Source organism: Chenopodium album, chromosome 20 (genome assembly GCF_948465745.1).
Source record: "Chenopodium album chromosome 20, dcCheAlbu1.1, whole genome shotgun sequence".
Classification (NCBI taxonomy): Eukaryota; Viridiplantae; Streptophyta; class Magnoliopsida; order Caryophyllales; family Amaranthaceae; genus Chenopodium; species Chenopodium album.
In genome coordinates this window covers 34631162-34649175 of record NC_137853.1, presented here as the reverse complement: position 1 = coordinate 34649175, position 18014 = coordinate 34631162, and the positions used below count along the sequence as shown (strand labels likewise).

Genomic DNA, 18014 nt, shown 5'->3' with positions numbered 1-18014 from the left:
AAATTACCAGCTTCTCTCTCTCTCTCCATAAAGCTTGACTTTCTCTCTCCTCTTGTTCTTAGGTAAGTAATTCAATTCTTATGATTCAATTCTTTCTACTCATTATATTCTTATGATTTTTGCTGTGATTTGTTTGATCATTTTTATGCAATTTTTCCCAATTTTTTAAGCGATTTTTTGCTTCGATTTTTATGCAATTTTTCTTAGTTTTTTCACAACTTTTTCCCTGATTTTGGCATTTTTATGCTCGAGTTTGTTCGTTTTATGTTTGATTTATGTTCAATTTTCGAAATCTGTTCAATTTTTGCGATTTATATGCGTTTTTTTTTTCGAATTTCCGTCTTATTTTCGAATTTTTGATTTAAATTTGATTCTTACAATCAAAAATATGTTTTCAATTTTATTAGGTTAAATTTATTGTTCTTGATTGTTTGGATTGAATTTGTGTATATTATCAGACTATCAATGTTTCATTTGAAATTTGTAATCTGAATTTTTGCAGGTTCATAATATTAGGTTGAAAATTATGGATGAACAAAAATCGTAGAACATTGTTGAAAATTTTCTAACATGTATGTACAAATTTAGAACATGTTAGAAAGCAAGGGAAAGTAATAACGGAGGATGTAGATGAGTAAAATTTGATGAATAATTTAGAGCATTTGATAAATAATTTAGAACAAATGAGTAAAATTTTGGAACATGTTCTTATTTTTCTAAGGGGGTGTCTAAATAACAATGTAGAACGTATGAGTCATAAATTATAACATATAAGTAAAAATTTAGAACAAACATCTTAATTAGGTAAACTTTAGTCTTGAATTTATGCTCTATATATAATAAATCTCTTTGTTTTAAATCAAATTTGCATGTACACTTTGAATTAATTATTATAAATATTGTTCTAATTTCATACTCATATGTTTTAAATCTTAAATTGTTTTTTCTAAAAAACTTACATGATCTAAGATTGTTATTCAAAAGTTCTAAAAATTGTTTCTAATGTTCTAAATTTTTAGTCTAATGTTCCAAATTATGTTTTATATGCTCATAAGCTTTAACAACTAACTCTTCATTCAAATGTTCTTAATAGTGATTCTTATGTTCCGATTACAATTAAATAAACTTCATTATTGAAATTAAGCTCTTAAAAATTAGTCTTCTGTTCAAATCATATGTTCTAAATATTTAATCACGTGTTCAAAATTTTTTTATCATATGTTCTAAATTTTATTCACATGTTGTAAATTTTTTTTTAATGTTATAAAGTTTTAGTCTAATGGTCCAAATTATGTTTTATAAACTCATTACCTTTATGCTCTAAATAATTAAGTAAACTTCAGCCTTAAATCTATTCTCTAAATAGTGTCTTCTGTTCTGAGTTAATCATGTGTTCTAAATATTAAATCATATGTTCTAAATATTTAATCACGTGTTCTAAATTTTTACTCATATGTTCTAAATTTTTATTTACATGTTCTAAATAGGTACTGCTATATTTCTTGTGTAATGAAATTTGATCTTCTTGTTCTAAACAAGTACAACATGGCATTTACTCCATTTACAAGGGTTGATCATCACAAGAGTTGCATCACTTTTGCGGTTGGTTTCATAGCAAAGGAAGATATTGAATCATTTGAGTGGTTGTTCAAAACATGATTGTGTTAGTTTGGCAGAGGGCGATGATGAAGATATCAAAGACCTTGTGATTAATCTTCAAGGATTGAGGCTGAATTTGGAAGCTAAGAGGAATGCAAGAAGTAATGTTGAAAATAATGCTACTAGCATAGGTTGTGGGGAATTGAGTCACCATGATATTCAAAATTGTCCAAAGAAAGTTAGATGATACTTAATGATTTTATAACATTTTTTTGAATTTGTGTATTGAATAACACTTTTTTTGTAGTATAAAAATGATTATAGTTTGAATTTAATACATATACTTCGTATGTATTGAAGTTTAGAACATATGACAAAAAATTTAAAACATATGACTAAAAATTTAGAACATATGAGTTATAATTAGTAATCATGTGTGTTGTATGTTTTCGATGCGATTTCAAAATTTTAATTTAGACCATATGATTAAAATTTATCACTTAAATTCTTAGTTCTTGAATACATGAGTACTATTTTTTAATTTATGTGTTTTGTATGTTTTCGATGGGATTTCAAAATTAAAAATTTAGACCATAATGATTTAAATTGGTGGGAGGGTGTGTTGCATGAATTTAAATTTCATTCAGATGCATTTGGGTGGGAGGATATGAGTAAAAAAATGGAATATATGAGTTTTAATATAAAAAATATGAGTTATAATTTAAAACATATATAAACATATAATTTAGAACATAAGGCTAAAATTTTAGAACATATGAGTAATAATTTAGAACATATTTATAAAAATTTAGAACTTATGGGCTTATGGGTAAAAAAATTAGAACATATGACTAATATTTTATAATAACATGCTATATTTTTGTTCTAAGGGGATTTCTAAATAGCAATTTAGAACATAAAAATTTATATAACATTATATATTTTCACATTAATATTTATAGTATATGGGTAAAAATTTGGAACATATGAGTATTAATATATAATAAATTGTATTTTTATATTCTTGCATGCATAACAATGAAGTAGATCACAAGAAAGACAAGACAAGCTTATATATTCGAATACAACCTTTTAGAAAAATAGTTTTACTATAATTATACTATATAAAATTCTACATGCTATTTCTAAAATTTTATTACAAATTATTTTCTTTCGCCCATTTCCGTGATCTTGAAGTAATCTCATGATGTAGCTCATTTTCCTTGTGTGATAATATTTTAGCACAAAAATCCACCCTCAATTTCTTCATTTGATCAATCTGCAATATAATAACATAAAATCATTAGACTTTGGTATCCGCTATCCCACTTTTTACATCATTATTAAAAAAAAAAAATAGATTTACACAACTTACATGATTCAATTAAATCTGCTACTTACATTATACATTTTGGAACTTATGAGTTTAAATTTAGAACATATGTATAAAAATTTAGAACATATGTATAAAAATTTAGAACATATGGGTAAAAAATTTAGACATATATAAAGTTGTAGCAAAAATTAACAATTGAACTAGAATGTATATATACTGCATACTCAACAAAATTCTAGTAGAAAACATAAAATGTGAATAAAATAAGAATTAAAATTAGAATTGAATTAAATTTAGAACATTCGAGTAAAGTTTTAGAACATATGAGTAAAATTTAATCTCAAAAAAAAAAAAAAAAAAAAACATATGAGTAAAATTTTTGAACATATCTAACATTCATAAAAACTTGAACAGTATCCATGGATGATAACCAACCTTTGAATTTGATCATTGTTTATAGCTTCTAGTAAAGATGACTCCACAATTGGACTTCTAGACCACTGATCATCAATTTTTACAGCTTCATCATCACCATCACTTTTTTTCTTTTTGACAAGTGCTTCATCACCATCTCTATTTGAAAAAAAAAAATGTGTTAGAAGCTTAAAACTGAGATTAAAAACAAGGTTACACTTGCTAATCTAAGCTAAGATAGTCAAAACAACAATATTGATTTACATAATCATACACGCAACATGCAGTTAAATTTCAGCTTGACATTTTATCGAACGTGTTATGAGCATCTAAAAGTGATTTCTAAATTTGCAAAAAATCAAACATCAAGAATACTATTGCCGATTATAAACAATGATGATAATGAAGAAGAGAGAGAAATACATCATAATCACATTATTGATCCATTAAATCCAATAAGTAAACATCCCAAAATAAACAATCAATTTCCCATAAACTAACAGATTCAAGAGCTTAGCTTTAGAGCACCAATATTATTATCCTTCAATTTAAATTGATACTACCAAAATTCACATAAAAACAAAGTAAAATGCCCAAAATCAATAAATTGATACTTACATCCTTCGTTCATAAGTAGTAATAGCTTAGATTGAATCCATTTGATGAAGAATTTGCGATTTCTAGGGTTTCAACAAAATCACAAAAACCTTATTCAATACAAAAATTTGAACATTGAAGCCAAATATCAAAGGAAAAATAGTTAAAATAGCAAATACCTAACAATATTTGTAGATTCAAGTAGAAATTCAAAGATATCTTACATTAAGATCGATCAAACCAGTGTTCGTTCAGAAATTTTTGGGGAAAGAAGAGAGAGAAAGGGAAGAGCTGGTTTAATTTCTAGAGAGAGAAAAAGCTGGACAATTTTTTTAATTTTTCTTATATACAATCTAAAATTTACAATATTGCCATTATTTTGACCAGGGTAGATGTAGAGCGTTGGATCTTGTTTAATCCAATGGTTATAAATTATTCTCACTTATAAAGTGTTCTCATATAAGAGAGGTGTTCTCACATGAGCCTCTCCCTATATATATATATATATATATATATATATATATATATATATATATATATATATATATATATAAAGAACATACTTCATACTTGTATATATTTATGTAGAGTCTTGTTGGATATGTCTCGTTATTTTACAGCAAATAATTGTATAATTTTTAAACAAGTAATTGAAGATTTAATATCATATTTCTTTCATAGTAATTTCTAAAGTATGCAACAAATAGGCAAATGAGATAAAGAAAAAAAAAAGAATAAAGGGAGTATAAATACAAAAAAAATAAAAAGAGTCAAGTTTTTTATATCCATTTCTTTAGGTTTCATGGATCGGATGTTTTATGGCAATATCTGATGATATGATTCAATGTGAGTTTAAATGAACAATGTACGAATGTATGGTTGTAGCATATCGTTAATCATTTTTAGTGGGTAAAATTAAAAGACTAAAATCTATTGCTACTCAATATAGTAATTAGTGGTTTAACCTAGCTAGTAAAGTTGCTACTAAATTGAGAGAGTGGTCTAACCCTAGCAAGGTGCAAGATGTAATCATGCCACATTTAATGACAACAAAGAAGAAGAAAATTCAAAGGTAAAATGGAGCAAGCACTATCACAAATTCACAATGAGATTATTGGTTGGACTTTAAAACCAACTACACTACATATATTAATGGTGGAATGGATCAATTAATAGTATACAATTTTTTTAATTAAGCGAATATTTTAATGTTTCTTGAAGACAAGAGGATATTAATATAAAGATATTCCCACCTACGTGTCACGAGGACATTTAATACTATGTTAAGTTAAGCCAAGTTATATTAATAGTAAAATAACTTAATAATTGTATGTATATTTTTCATGTGGGAGGTTGGAGGAGATGAGAAAATAAAGTATAAGTACATGCTTATCAAAACCATACTCACCAACCATATCATGATATGTTATTATCATAACTAGCTCTTTATACTTCAATTAGTGATGTAGACATCTATTAATTAATCATATACTAAGATAATTAATCATAAACTAAACAAAAAAGGTGTTTTAAGTCAAACGGTAGGTCCATCTTTAGTATGTCTCTCAATCATTTTCTAACAGCTTCACTTAAGTGTAATAGCTAGTGTATGGTTTAGTTGATTTAATTCCCTTGTAAACCTTACTAATTACGTGTACAATATGGTAATTAGTAAGGTGTACAACTGTACAAGAGAATTAATTAAGTTGGCATGCAATGCTTTTTACCTATGTGGATATACTTAAAACCACAAAGTTACTCAACAATGTGAGTTCAAGAGATCGATGAACTTGTTGATCGTAAGGTCCCATACTTAAAAACCCATATGGCACGCACGTGTCACACACAATTGTGTATAGCTAGCCATTGCCCATCTTCATGGCCTTAAAATTCAAGAATAGACGAGGGTTCAATTTATATCACACATGTACCTATCAAAATATGGCTGAATGTACTTTAATCAAAATTCTAAAATACTTAATAGAACTATAATTAGATATTTATTTTGATGAAGTATAATTAGATATTAGTATAAAGTACAATGATTTAGTTATAAAGTGGGTAATATTATATAATGTAGAGAGGAAAATGTGGTATTATAATTATTAGATGTCAAAATGTCATTTAGCAAGCAGATTTGTCTTTAATGGTTTTGGTTACCAACAAAACAATAGTGCTAATCACTACATTAGTAGCTTAGATAGCTCATATTATATGATAATCTACATACCACCCAGCATTTGGAAAGTTCTACGAGAAGGAGTAGATTCTAATCTAATGCTTACAAAAGTTTTTCAAACATTTTGCTAGTACTAGATTTTTTTAGGTCAATTGGATCATTTAGTTAATTATTTTATGCATTAAATATTAAAGTAGATCTTATAGATATGTCATGTGTTCTAGATGTTTGAAAGTACAATGCTGCTCCTCTATTAATATGACGTTGATCCCGTGACAACTTCTTCTGGTCTTTTAAGGATTTTTTTCCCCATAAAAAAAATTAACAATAAATCGTACAGAGCATTCGTTTGTAATCACGAACCTAGATGATTTAGACGGGGCAAGTACGTGCTTAAGAAACCAAGCTAGTTTAGTAGAGTTGGTGGAATATTCACCTTGTGACTTAAAGAGTAGGGGGATTCCCTTACCTCTTTCTCCACTCTCAAGTGTTGACCTGCGGAGCTGACTTTAACCTATGAGAGGTGCCGATTTAATAGGGTAAAAATATATGTGCTTAAGAGGTTAAGATTGACATGAGTGGTGTACATTCCCTTTGCTTGTAAATGCATGTCATACAATTTGTAAAGGATTGTTATGTTAAAATCTATTGATTAAAGTTTGAGTGGTGTCCAAGATTTGAGATTAAATTCCGTTTATATCATTGTCTTTTGTACTTTTCTTTACACCAAATTAGAAAAAAAAAAGTTCCAACGTTTTGATTTTTTTATCTTGCACAACGTAAAGAGTACTCCGTGGTTTAATTTGTTACACAAATTCTCCAAGAAATGGTGCAATTACAAATGTACGTCGATTTGAATCCAAATTGGTTGATTTAGAAATAAATTTGTCCCTTGCCTTATAGAATGGGTAATTGGGTGAAATAGAAGAACAAGTACAGAGAAATACCAAGTGTAATTAGAGATGACCCTTACATTTGTAGTTGTGTGACTTGTGTCCTTTCTTTGAGTTTCTCTTGTCTACACCAATTTTCACTATACATTCTTCTTTTTCTCATTTTTGCAGCTAAGATCACGGAGCTTACTATGGCACCTTAAGGGGGTTGTTATTTGTCGCTCCCATTTTACCGGGTAACGCTCCCCTTTTTTCTTGAAATTTCAATTTTACCCCTAATATATAAATACGGTTTTTCCTTCCCGACCAACATTTCTCACTTCTTTACTTCTCTCTCTAACTCTCTTACTCTCAAACTCTCAAACTCTCTTACTCTCTAAAACAATTTTTTTTTAAAAAAAAAAAATTCCAAAATTGTTCTTCATTTTTTAAAAAAACAACAATCATCATAAACACAAAAGAAAATGGGTGATTCGAGGCGGATTAGGTTGAGATTCGGAGGGAGGACCTTCGGCGGCGCTGGTGGCAGGGGCGTAGGCGGCGGCGGCGATGGTGGAGACGAGGTATTTGTTTTTTTTTTTATTTTCGGATCCAGGAACTTCCGCCCAAAAATTCCGGAAGTTCCATGGAGGATCCGCCTGGAATTTCCGGATCCTCCATGGAACATCCGGAAATTCTAGGCGGAAGTGTGACATCCGCCCAGAATTTCCGGATGTTCCATGGAGGATCCGGAAATTCCAGGCGGATCCTCCATGGAACTTCCGGAATTTTTGGGCGGAAGTTCCAATTTTTTTTTTTTTTTTTTTTTTTTTTTTTTTTTTTGGCCCGTTAAAAAATTGTTAATTTTTTTTTTTCGGATTTTGGTTTTTTTTTTTGTTATTTTGAAGTGTTATGGTGATTATTGTTGATATTATTATTATTGTTGTTGTTATTATTGTGCTTATTATATTTTAAAAAATATGATAATTTTTATTATTTTGTTGATATTAGGTTTTTATTATTAATGTTAAGGTTATTGTTGTTGTTGTTAATTTGTTTTTTTTTTTTTTTTGGATTTTGTTATTTTGAAGTGTTATGGTTAGTATTATTATTATTGTTGTTATTATTATTGTTGATATTATTATTATTATTATTATTATTATTATTATTATTGTTATTATTATTATTATCATTATTATTATTATTATAATTATTATTAGTGTTATTATTTTTAAAAATATGATTAGTATTATTATTAAACTAATTTGATAGTAGGGTTTTCATGGTTATTGTTGTTGTTTAATTTTTTTTTTTTTTTTGTTGTTATAATAATATTATTATTAGTGTTATTAGTAGTACTATTATTAATATTTTTAATTATGATTAGTATTATAGTTGTTGATATTAGTGTTATTATTATTGTTATTATGGTTATTGTTGTTGTGAATTTGTATTTGTATTTGTTGTTGTTGTTGTTAAGGTTATATTTGTTGTTGAACCACGTAGCAATAGGAAATAAATCTTGAATTGTAACCATCCAATGCCGCTCCCCGACAGCCCCACCATCCCATCGAATACGCTCCACGTTCATCCAAAGTCGCCCAAGCCCGTAAATCCGTTCGTACAAATCAGGATGACCAGCGACCTCGTTCGCTATTGTTTCCCGAGCGTCATACCACTTATTTTGATCGCCAAAGAAGAAGTCGGCGACACAACGAAAGCCACAGTTCCCATCACCAATGACATCCTTCCAAGACGAAATGTACGGCAACATTGGGGCTGGAAGCAAGTTCAAATACCTGCATTGACTAATGTCACTTGGATCTACAACACAAAATTAAAAGATAAATTATTAGTAAAGCTACAAGTATTAATTTTACATATTTTTATATTAAATATAGAATTTTAGTATTACCTGGTTCTTGGTCACCACCACGTTGAGTGTGTTGACGGTTCACATGCTCGAAATAGCTACGATCACGCCTGGTGTTATTTCTTTTCGGTCGACCACGAGTGTTAAGGTTGATATGTGGTTCTTCAAGGTGTGAATGATCTGGATGTAGCTCCTCTTCAATGATTCGCGTTACATTTCGACGTACGGCCGGGTCACTTTCCATGACTTCGTCGATCAGGGACCGAAAATGTGCAGCCTCCTCGGTCGAATCATTTACCACTTCAGGAATGTTAACACCATCACAACCAATAACCAGTGTCTTCCAGAAAGAATGAATTTGGCTGCTATACAATCCCGTCTGTGCAACTATCGATTCATGTATCTGGCAAGCACATGGAAGACCATGGGTCAGACGCATAGCACATCCACACCGTTCATGGACCTGGTAACTCAAATCCCGCATCCTTTTCGTCTCGTTATCCAGAACTTTCAAGCAATGTTGAGACACTTTGCCATTTATACGTGACAGTGGCAACTGTTTGTACATCTGACCGCCTTCCTCAAAATAATATAATTCACACTATAATTCACACCGTCACCGCCTTCCTCAGATTCCATATCCTATACAAATTAAACAAAACATGCTTTATGTCAAAATAATAATAATAAAAACAATAATAATAATAATTATAATTAAAATAATAAAAATAATAAAAACAATACTAATAATAATAATAATAATAATAATAATAATAATAATAATAATAATAATAATAATAATAATAATAACAATACTAATAACAATACTAATAATAATAACAACAAATACAAAACAATAACAATATTAATGATAATAAAAAATTATAACAACAACTACAAAACAATTTATAAGACCATAACGTTAATTAATAAATAAATAATAATAATAATAACAATAACAATAATAATAATAATAATAATAATAATAATAATAATATTAATAATATTAATATTAATATTAAAATTATATTTCTACTAATTAATAATAACAATATTAATAATATTAATATTAATATTAAAATTATATTTCTACTAATTAATAATAACAATATCAACAACAACAACAACAATAAAAATAACAGCAACAACAACAATAATAATATCAACTACAACAACAACAATAATATCAACATATTACTAATAATAATAATAATAATAATGAAACAAAAAATAAACATATTACTAATAATCATATTAATACAACAAAATTACATTAATTATCAAATACTAAATCACAACAATAATCACAAGACCACGAAAAAAAAATACATAAAAAAAAAAACTTAATAAACGTACTTAAAAAAAAAAAAAAAAAAAAAAAAAAAAAAAAAAAAAAAAATAGGGACATCCGCCTAAAATTTCCGGATGTCCCTAGGTACATCCGCTTGAAATTTCCGGATGTTCCTTGGTACATCCGGAAATTTTAGGCGGATGTACCTAGGACATCCGGAAATTTTAGGCGGATGTCCTAATTACCGAAAATAAAAAAAAAAAAACTTACAGAATGATCCGACGCATTCTCCGGCGTACGTATGTTCCACTCGCCGTCCATGACCCAAGACCCGTCGGCAAATTTAACGTTTTTTGAAAATAGAAAATTTAGGTGGTCGTGGGGACCGATTTGGTTGCAAGGTCGTGGGGACCGATTTTGGGAAGCTCGGGACAACAATGTCGTGAAGTAAGGGGACCGTTTCATGTATTGTGTCCAAATGGGGAACAAGGTCCTTTTTATAACCCAAATTGCATAAAGGGCATAGTGGTCCATTCAAGTCAAAAAGGGAGCGTTACCTGGTAAAATGGGAGCGACAAATAGCAGTTGAGCACCTTAATGATATTAATTAAAATAATAAATAAATAAATAAATAATAGAATTTTTTTTTTTTTAAAAAAAAAAAAAAAACTTACATAGCTCCATACTTCCATTAAAAAAAAATAAAAAACTTAAAAAGTTGGTTGGGTCAACTTTGGGTTTATGTATATTCCCAAAAAAAAAAAAAAAAAAAAAAAAAAAATCTGGGGGTTTATGTAGGCATGTTACAGATTTTGCTTACTAAAAAGTAAAAATGATAAATATAATTAGAAAGGATATGATGTTACACACGATCCGAACTTGATCCATTGAAATGAATTACATCTGATATATTTGAATTTAGAAGTGATGAGAAAATGAGGAATATGTGATCTACTTTGCTTTATACAGAATGTAGAACAATTGGAAGCTTGATAACTAACTATTCCTGACATCTTATGCTAATAATATACTTCTCAAATGCTTCGATTTCACAATAAAATAAAACCAGTGTTTTTTAGGTTGAAACTATTCAGATCGTTTTGATATTTGCTCACGTAAAAATCAAGTTAAATGATTTCAAATTAAGTTCAGGTTATTCGGGTTGGATCAGTTTTGTGAGGTTTATTTGAACATGATGCCGTGCAAGTTAACACTCATGGAAAATCTTTATTACCGAGAATCATCTTGAAGCCATGAGTACCTGTAGACTGGTACCCTTTCCACGAATGTAATACAAATTTCAGCCATCCACTGCAAGAATAATGAAGAACAAAATCCAATAACAAAATCTAATTAGCAATTTGAAATTAGTTTATGCTCAAGTGTTTTGGCCTCCTGTTTTCAATATTCAATAATCAAATGTAATAAGTTCCACAGAGTTTAGGTCTGTTATGAAGATGCTATGTTGCCTATGTTCTACAGTTTGACAGCACTGGCGATCTCCAGAACAATATGAATCTATTTAAAAAAATCTTCAACCTTCATACTTTGTATTTAGTATAAAACCTCATGATTCTTCAACGTATGGCAGCTTGCAAGGCGCCATGTGATCTTTGGCCTTGAAAGTTCCAAGCATTTCAGCAATAGACCTGCAGCGGCATTGGTTCCCTGGCCGCATCACGTCCCCATACACAGCCATCTCAACTATGTCAAGTTCTTTGTCTGCAAAAAGATTTTACTCCAAAGCTCAGCAAACAATTGCAAACGTTTTGCATGCATTTATCACTCAAGTTTCTTGGCAAAAATTACTATAGCATACAGCATGAGGAATTTAGCCGAAATAATATAAGCAAGAAACATTGCCTACACACCTAAAGTCATGGAGGAATGACATTCACCCACATCACATTCCATAGCTCATGCATCTTTGCTGAATTTAAATCTACAATGATCAAACACCTAGTTTATCTTCCAGAGAGGGAAAATAAAATGGATATTTATCTAATACAACATACTTCCTGGAGGAGCTATAAAAATACCTAGATAATGAGACAATGAGCAAGGCATAAGTATAATTCTTTGATGCTCAAGCCCTCTTCCTTTCCACAAATTTCTCTTTACTTTTTATACTACCTCCGTTTCGCATTATCTGCAACAAAGGGGTATTATTTGTGAGATATAAAATATTCCTTTGTTGCAGATAATGCGAAACGGAGGTAGTATAAAACCCCTATTTTACTTCCTTTTCTTCTATTTTTATTCACCACTAGTCCCTTCTCAATTTTATAGTTTATTTGCCGTAGTTTTGCCACAGATTAGCTGTTTTTTGTTTGTTTTTCTTTATCACCATGTTTCTTGGAACAGTGAAGATTAACACTAATGAGAAATGGAGAATTTTGGGGAACCAAGTCATGCATTTAGAGGGTTTTGATGTAGATATAAGCGTCCGTGCTCGCCACTGCCTTTACTAAATTGCATATGAACATAGAAAATATCAAGTGAGGATGATGGTTAATTATGTGAACCAAGGCCATATAGCTCCACATGGTAAAAACCCAATTAAGTCTCCCTAACAAGGCCCCTGTTCCTAGCTATGGTGGTGATGGTCAACCCACCTATCCTTAGCACCCCTATCTCTATAAAGGAACCACACGGCACACCCCCCCCCCCCCCCTCCTCCCCCCAATTATCGATTAGATGGGGGATGGATGTGAAGGGTGACCCTACTACTGCCTTGAGATCATTGGGTTCCAAAGAGATTTGATCCTTTTTCCCAAGTGGCAGCACATATGTATAGTGGCCACTATGGGTGGCCAGCCATTTGCAGGAGTTGTTGGTATCCCCACCACTCTTTGTATTTTGGGAACTACGGGCCTGACTTTTCCCCTCCACCTTATTTGTTGCATTCACACCAAGAACAATGCTCAATACATCTCCAATGTCAAAGATGAAGAAATAAGATGTGTCTGAGTTAACATCTAGAAATAAAAAACCGTAAAGCACACATTGACTACGTTGCTTATACTTTCTTGAAGGTAATAAAGATCGAATCAAGTTAAACATGCCCTTTCTGTCATTGTGTTCTTGTCATTTTTGCTTCTAGATTTTTAACCTAGGCATATCCAGTTTTGTGCATTCGGAAATGAATTAAATCATCCGCTTAAAATGCACTACTTTTTAGAGATCTCATAAATGCAAACTAAGAGCAAATCTCAAGGTTCCATTACGATAAATTTGCCAATATGCATTTAGTAGGTTCAAAGAAAGAAAATGGGCTAAATATCTGAACAATGAGCGAAAACCTTTGTGGAGGTGCATGTGGAAAGAAGTTGAAAAGGATCAAAAGATAGCTTTCAATTCTAAGTCTCCAAACGTCAAATATCCATGTAACAAGTGCTGTTATGTTTGGTAAAAATGCACTAATAATTATCTCAGAGAATCAACATATTCACTCTTCACTCTTCAGCCATGTCCTCAAAGGGCCAATGATGAAACATGCTCAATGTATAATTACAATAATCAATCTAGTGCAAATATGGAAGTATGGAACATTAGTAACATAAAATAACTTTTTAAAAAAAAAATAATAAAAGCAATGAAGGGAAACATACCAGTAAACTTCAAATCACAGGAATAGCCTCTCAGTATTTTGGGATCCATTTCTTTGTCAGATTTGTATCGGTTGACCCTAGTCTGAAGGATCTGACAATTGTCCATTGTGGATTCACCTCCTACAATGACAGTTTCCAATGTTCAAGCATCCCTTGAAATGTAAAAATTTGTCACTTAGTTATGACATTGTATAAGAAAGCACATCCAACATACCAAAATTTATACCAAGTGCAAATGCTCACCATGCAAAGGAAAACTAAGGGTGAAATTACTTAAATTAGACCACACTTCATAAATATTCTTGTCCTTTCAGATACCCAATTGGTTTCACATAGCGTGTCTGATGAAAAAATTGATGCTTCATTCAGGGTGGAAGTATTTTAAGAAGAGGCAAAGAAATTAAAGTAATTTGAGTGAGGCAGAGGAAGGGAATTGGAAAATACTCATATATTCTCACATGTTCCCTTGTTTTAAGATGCTTTCATCTTTAAAAAAGGAAAGTGGATAATGTTTTGACAGTTAAATCTAACCCTAATAAATTCTATTATATCTCCCTCCAAAAAACCTAAAGATACTTGATTACATCTCCAGACAGCTGCGCAAATAACCCATTTGAGAGTGCAAAAGAGCATGCACTACATTTTAACAGTGCATCACCATATGCCTCAAGACAGTTCATAACTGAGGTTTTTTTTTTTAAAAAAAAAAAGAAAGAATTTTACGGTCTAAAATATGACCAAAACTCAAAGAAACAAGGACAAAGCAAATCCTTTACATCACGTAAAAATAAGGTCAAAGTAAGCTCCTCTAAAATAAGTGCTAGCGTGTTTGATTCTTTTTCAAATTAAAACCAAACAATATTGAGGTTAGAAAGATAAACAATCAAACAAAAAAATAAAAAAGATAAAAACAAATTCTTTAATACTAGGTTAAAAGAAACCTCAATTGAACTGCAAGCCCTCAAAGACAAAAGCATGTGTCTTTGAAATTTTAATCACTAATTACAAGTTAGTGATTTGCCACTATAACTTAATCAATGATGCATCATTCCAGCTTCAAAGAACAGCAGGGTTTTAAGTCAAAAGCAGCAACCATGTTAAAGACATCAGCAGTAAATTGCCTAAAAGGAGAAAAAACAGCAGAAAATGTGGTTGATTTAATTAATTCGACCAAGAATTAATTCACTTCCAACCTAATATTCCAATCACACTAGGAAAGTTCTAAGGATAACAAGGCAAAAGAGCATGAATATCTAAATTATGTAATCCACTCATATCATTTAGTAACGGAAAGCTGCCACACTAAAAAGGTTTGGTTGATGGAAACATCAACTATCACAACCTGAATTTGTCATACAATTTCCAGAGCATCTGGATGAACTTGAGGGGTTTTTACATTGATGTGAGTATGAAAGTCACTCCTACAAAATGTTTAAATAATACCCCTATAGCTTGAAGAAGATATGCAATATTAGACTCTTGATGTAAAGTTCTAATGGGGCCAAGGCTGGAATGCTATTTATACCCACGGGCATTTCCAGTAAGAGATCAGGATTGGATTTTAACTTCCTGATGAAAGCCAACAGGCATTGTCTATGCGCAAAAAAAGTTGATTACTATATCAACTCAGTTTAAGGCCTTGAAGCTAGATTTTAAAAACTTCCCAGCAATTCACCACTCAGCCACTCTGCAGGCCTAAAGGATATACCGCCCAAAAAAAAAAAAAAAAAAAAAAAAAAAAAAAAAAAAAAAAAAAAGAACTCTGTTTGAGGTCTTGAAGTTAGATTTCAAAACTGCCCCAACAATTCACCACTTAGCCACTCTGCAGGCCTAAACAAAAAAAGGTGATTACTATTCAATTCTGTTTGAGGCCTTGAAGTTTGATTTTAAGCCTGCCTGGCAATAAGCAATTCACCACTCAGACACTCTACAGGCCTAAAGGATCCATCACACATGTGATTGCTGTTTTAACTCTGTTTATGGCCTTCAAGTTTGATTTTAAGCCTACCAGCAATTCGTTGCTCAACCACTCTACATGCCTAAAGGATCTACAAAATGTCTCATTTCAAACAATTTATAAACAATAATTTCTTGACAACTTCACAATCACACATCCCGTGCTATTGCACAACAATCTGTCATGCATCTACACCAAGTTCTCTACATACATTTCTTACTTGCCCCAAGGGCGCATAAGAATTACATGTATTAGGCACCCCACACAATATATGTACTCTAGGTGCTTCATTTTTCTTAGAACCTAGTTGCAAATAATATTTGAAGAGTAACACCAGACTTCATCATTTCAATGCCTGATGGAATTCAACCACACATCACTACTATAAAACATGTCTTGAAGACAGTTAAGCTGATTGTGAGACCGAGGGAGTCATCAATTATTTTCAGACGCCATATAAAGAAAAATGCAAGGAAAGTTCCATTATTAAAAGTACAACCATCAGCAACCGAGTTACAGTTCATATCCCAGTTAATAACATTAAGTGTGTATAAATTTGGTGTAACTTCAAAATGAAAAGTGAGAAGGCGGCGATCTAGAACAGATATAATCAGGCCCCTTTTCAACTTTTAGACACCGTGAAGGATAATGTTGATCTTTAAGATAAATGCCACCAAAACTACAAAGAGATGCCACCTAAACTATCAACCAGTCTCCCTATATCATATCATAACTTGATTCCCACAAGGCAACAACACTTTACTAATTGCCACAAAATGTGCTCCATTTGGGTTGATAAATCCATGTTAAATTGACCTAGAACTGACAATTTCCCAAGCTTAGCTTAGAGTAAAGAATAATATGATAACTCCAACACATAATGCTAAGTGCCTACAAACTTCATAGTCAGGCAAAGTCTATCATGTCTGTCAACCATCAACAATCAATTGCCAATTTGCAACATTTAAAGAAAACAAAGTAAACTTGATCTGGATAAGCTGATAATAACATTTGTACTGACCTCCTTTCGGTGCCAATCCAAATTTTCCCAAAGCAAGTCAACTTATATATATATGTATTTTTTTTTTCTCTCAAACTTAACACCATGCAAGCAGCCTCATTCCTAAACCTGACATTGTCATCCTTGGTCATTCACATCATCACATGATTAACTTCCACCTAAAAAGTCACCCAAGCGAAGCTATAATATGCGAGAAGATATCGGTCATACATCACACAAATACACCACTCATCACTTTCAACGCAGGATACTAAATCTCAATTTGCTACAAGATACAAGTTGAACCATACAGGGTATCCCAAATTTTTTGCCCATTACTCACTCTCCAATCCCAACACAAAATCAATCAACTAATTAAATACCCAATTGGCACTATTCATCATTTCATCTCCATTTCTAAAGCTACCCTTTTCTTCAAACTCACATCAAATCTACTTTTTGGGGCATAAACCCAATTAAAATCACACAAAAACCCATTAAAATTACAACGAAATAATCCAAATTTCAACATAAATCACTCAAACACAAAATCAAAGTTTCAGCAAACAAAAATCACACAAAATCCACAAAATACAAGAGAAATCCAAGAACATATAAATAAATTAATCAATTAAAACTAACTGCGTATATTACAAATTAAAGAAATACCCAACAAAAATAAGACAAAACCCAGTAAGAAAGTAAGAATCTTTTAGAGGAGAAATGACCTTTGGAGAAAGGGACAATATGATCATACTCAAAGCAAAGACAACCAGAACAATTGCAGAAACGCTTGCAAACGATGTTGCCGGCAACATCCTTCCTCCAACGGTCAGGGTGACGGCCGGGGACAAGAGCAGCTTTAGCCCAGCACATGTTCTTAGCCTTCTTATCAAAGAATCTTGGCCTCAAATTTTGATTATCATTCTCTTCTTTTTCGCCATTGTTTTTACTCATTTGATTGGGTATTCAATTCTACAGTTTCCACTCCTCTGATACTGTTGTTCTTGGGATTTGGGATTTTCTTTGCCATTTTTGGTTTGGTGCAGAGATTTTGTTGCAGAATTTTGGTGTTTGGTAGGGCTAGTGGATAAAGGTGGCTATGGTTGGGCTGGCCCAGGGTATGGCACGAACCATCGTGAAAAAAACACGCCATGTTACGAGTACGGGTAAACACAACACAACACAACATGTTTTATTTTGGGTAGTTGGTCGGGCATGAACCGCATTTATTTTACACAATATTGCCAGGTTAAAATAAGTGAAATTTGTGAGTAGCGCAAAA

At 31.3% G+C, this 18014-nt stretch overlaps 2 protein-coding genes and 1 long non-coding RNA gene across 3 annotated transcripts; 1 reads left to right on the top strand and 2 right to left on the bottom strand.

Moving 5' to 3' along the window:
- On the top strand, window positions 1-1866 carry LOC145599503 (uncharacterized). The gene is made up of 2 exons (XR_014103778.1): window positions 1-62; window positions 1488-1866. It is a non-coding gene; the product is annotated as an uncharacterized LOC145599503 (long non-coding RNA).
- An 889-nt stretch (window positions 1867-2755) lies between these two features.
- LOC145597092 (uncharacterized) lies at window positions 2756-9114 on the bottom strand. Its single transcript, XM_081653266.1, has 4 exons — window positions 8913-9114; window positions 8497-8821; window positions 3367-3544; window positions 2756-2878 (listed from the first exon to the last, which is right to left on the bottom strand). The coding sequence occupies exons 1-4, from the start codon at window positions 9112-9114 to the stop codon at window positions 2756-2758; spliced, it is 828 nt and encodes a 275-aa protein (XP_081509392.1).
- Window positions 9115-11481: 2367 nt separating this feature from the next.
- On the bottom strand, window positions 11482-17765 carry LOC145599139 (HNH endonuclease domain-containing protein). The gene is made up of 3 exons (XM_081655549.1): window positions 17458-17765; window positions 13773-13892; window positions 11482-11883 (listed from the first exon to the last, which is right to left on the bottom strand). The coding sequence occupies exons 1-3, from the start codon at window positions 17684-17686 to the stop codon at window positions 11729-11731; spliced, it is 504 nt and encodes a 167-aa protein (XP_081511675.1). The 5' UTR covers window positions 17687-17765; the 3' UTR covers window positions 11482-11728.
- Between the last annotated feature and the right edge of the window lie 249 nt (window positions 17766-18014).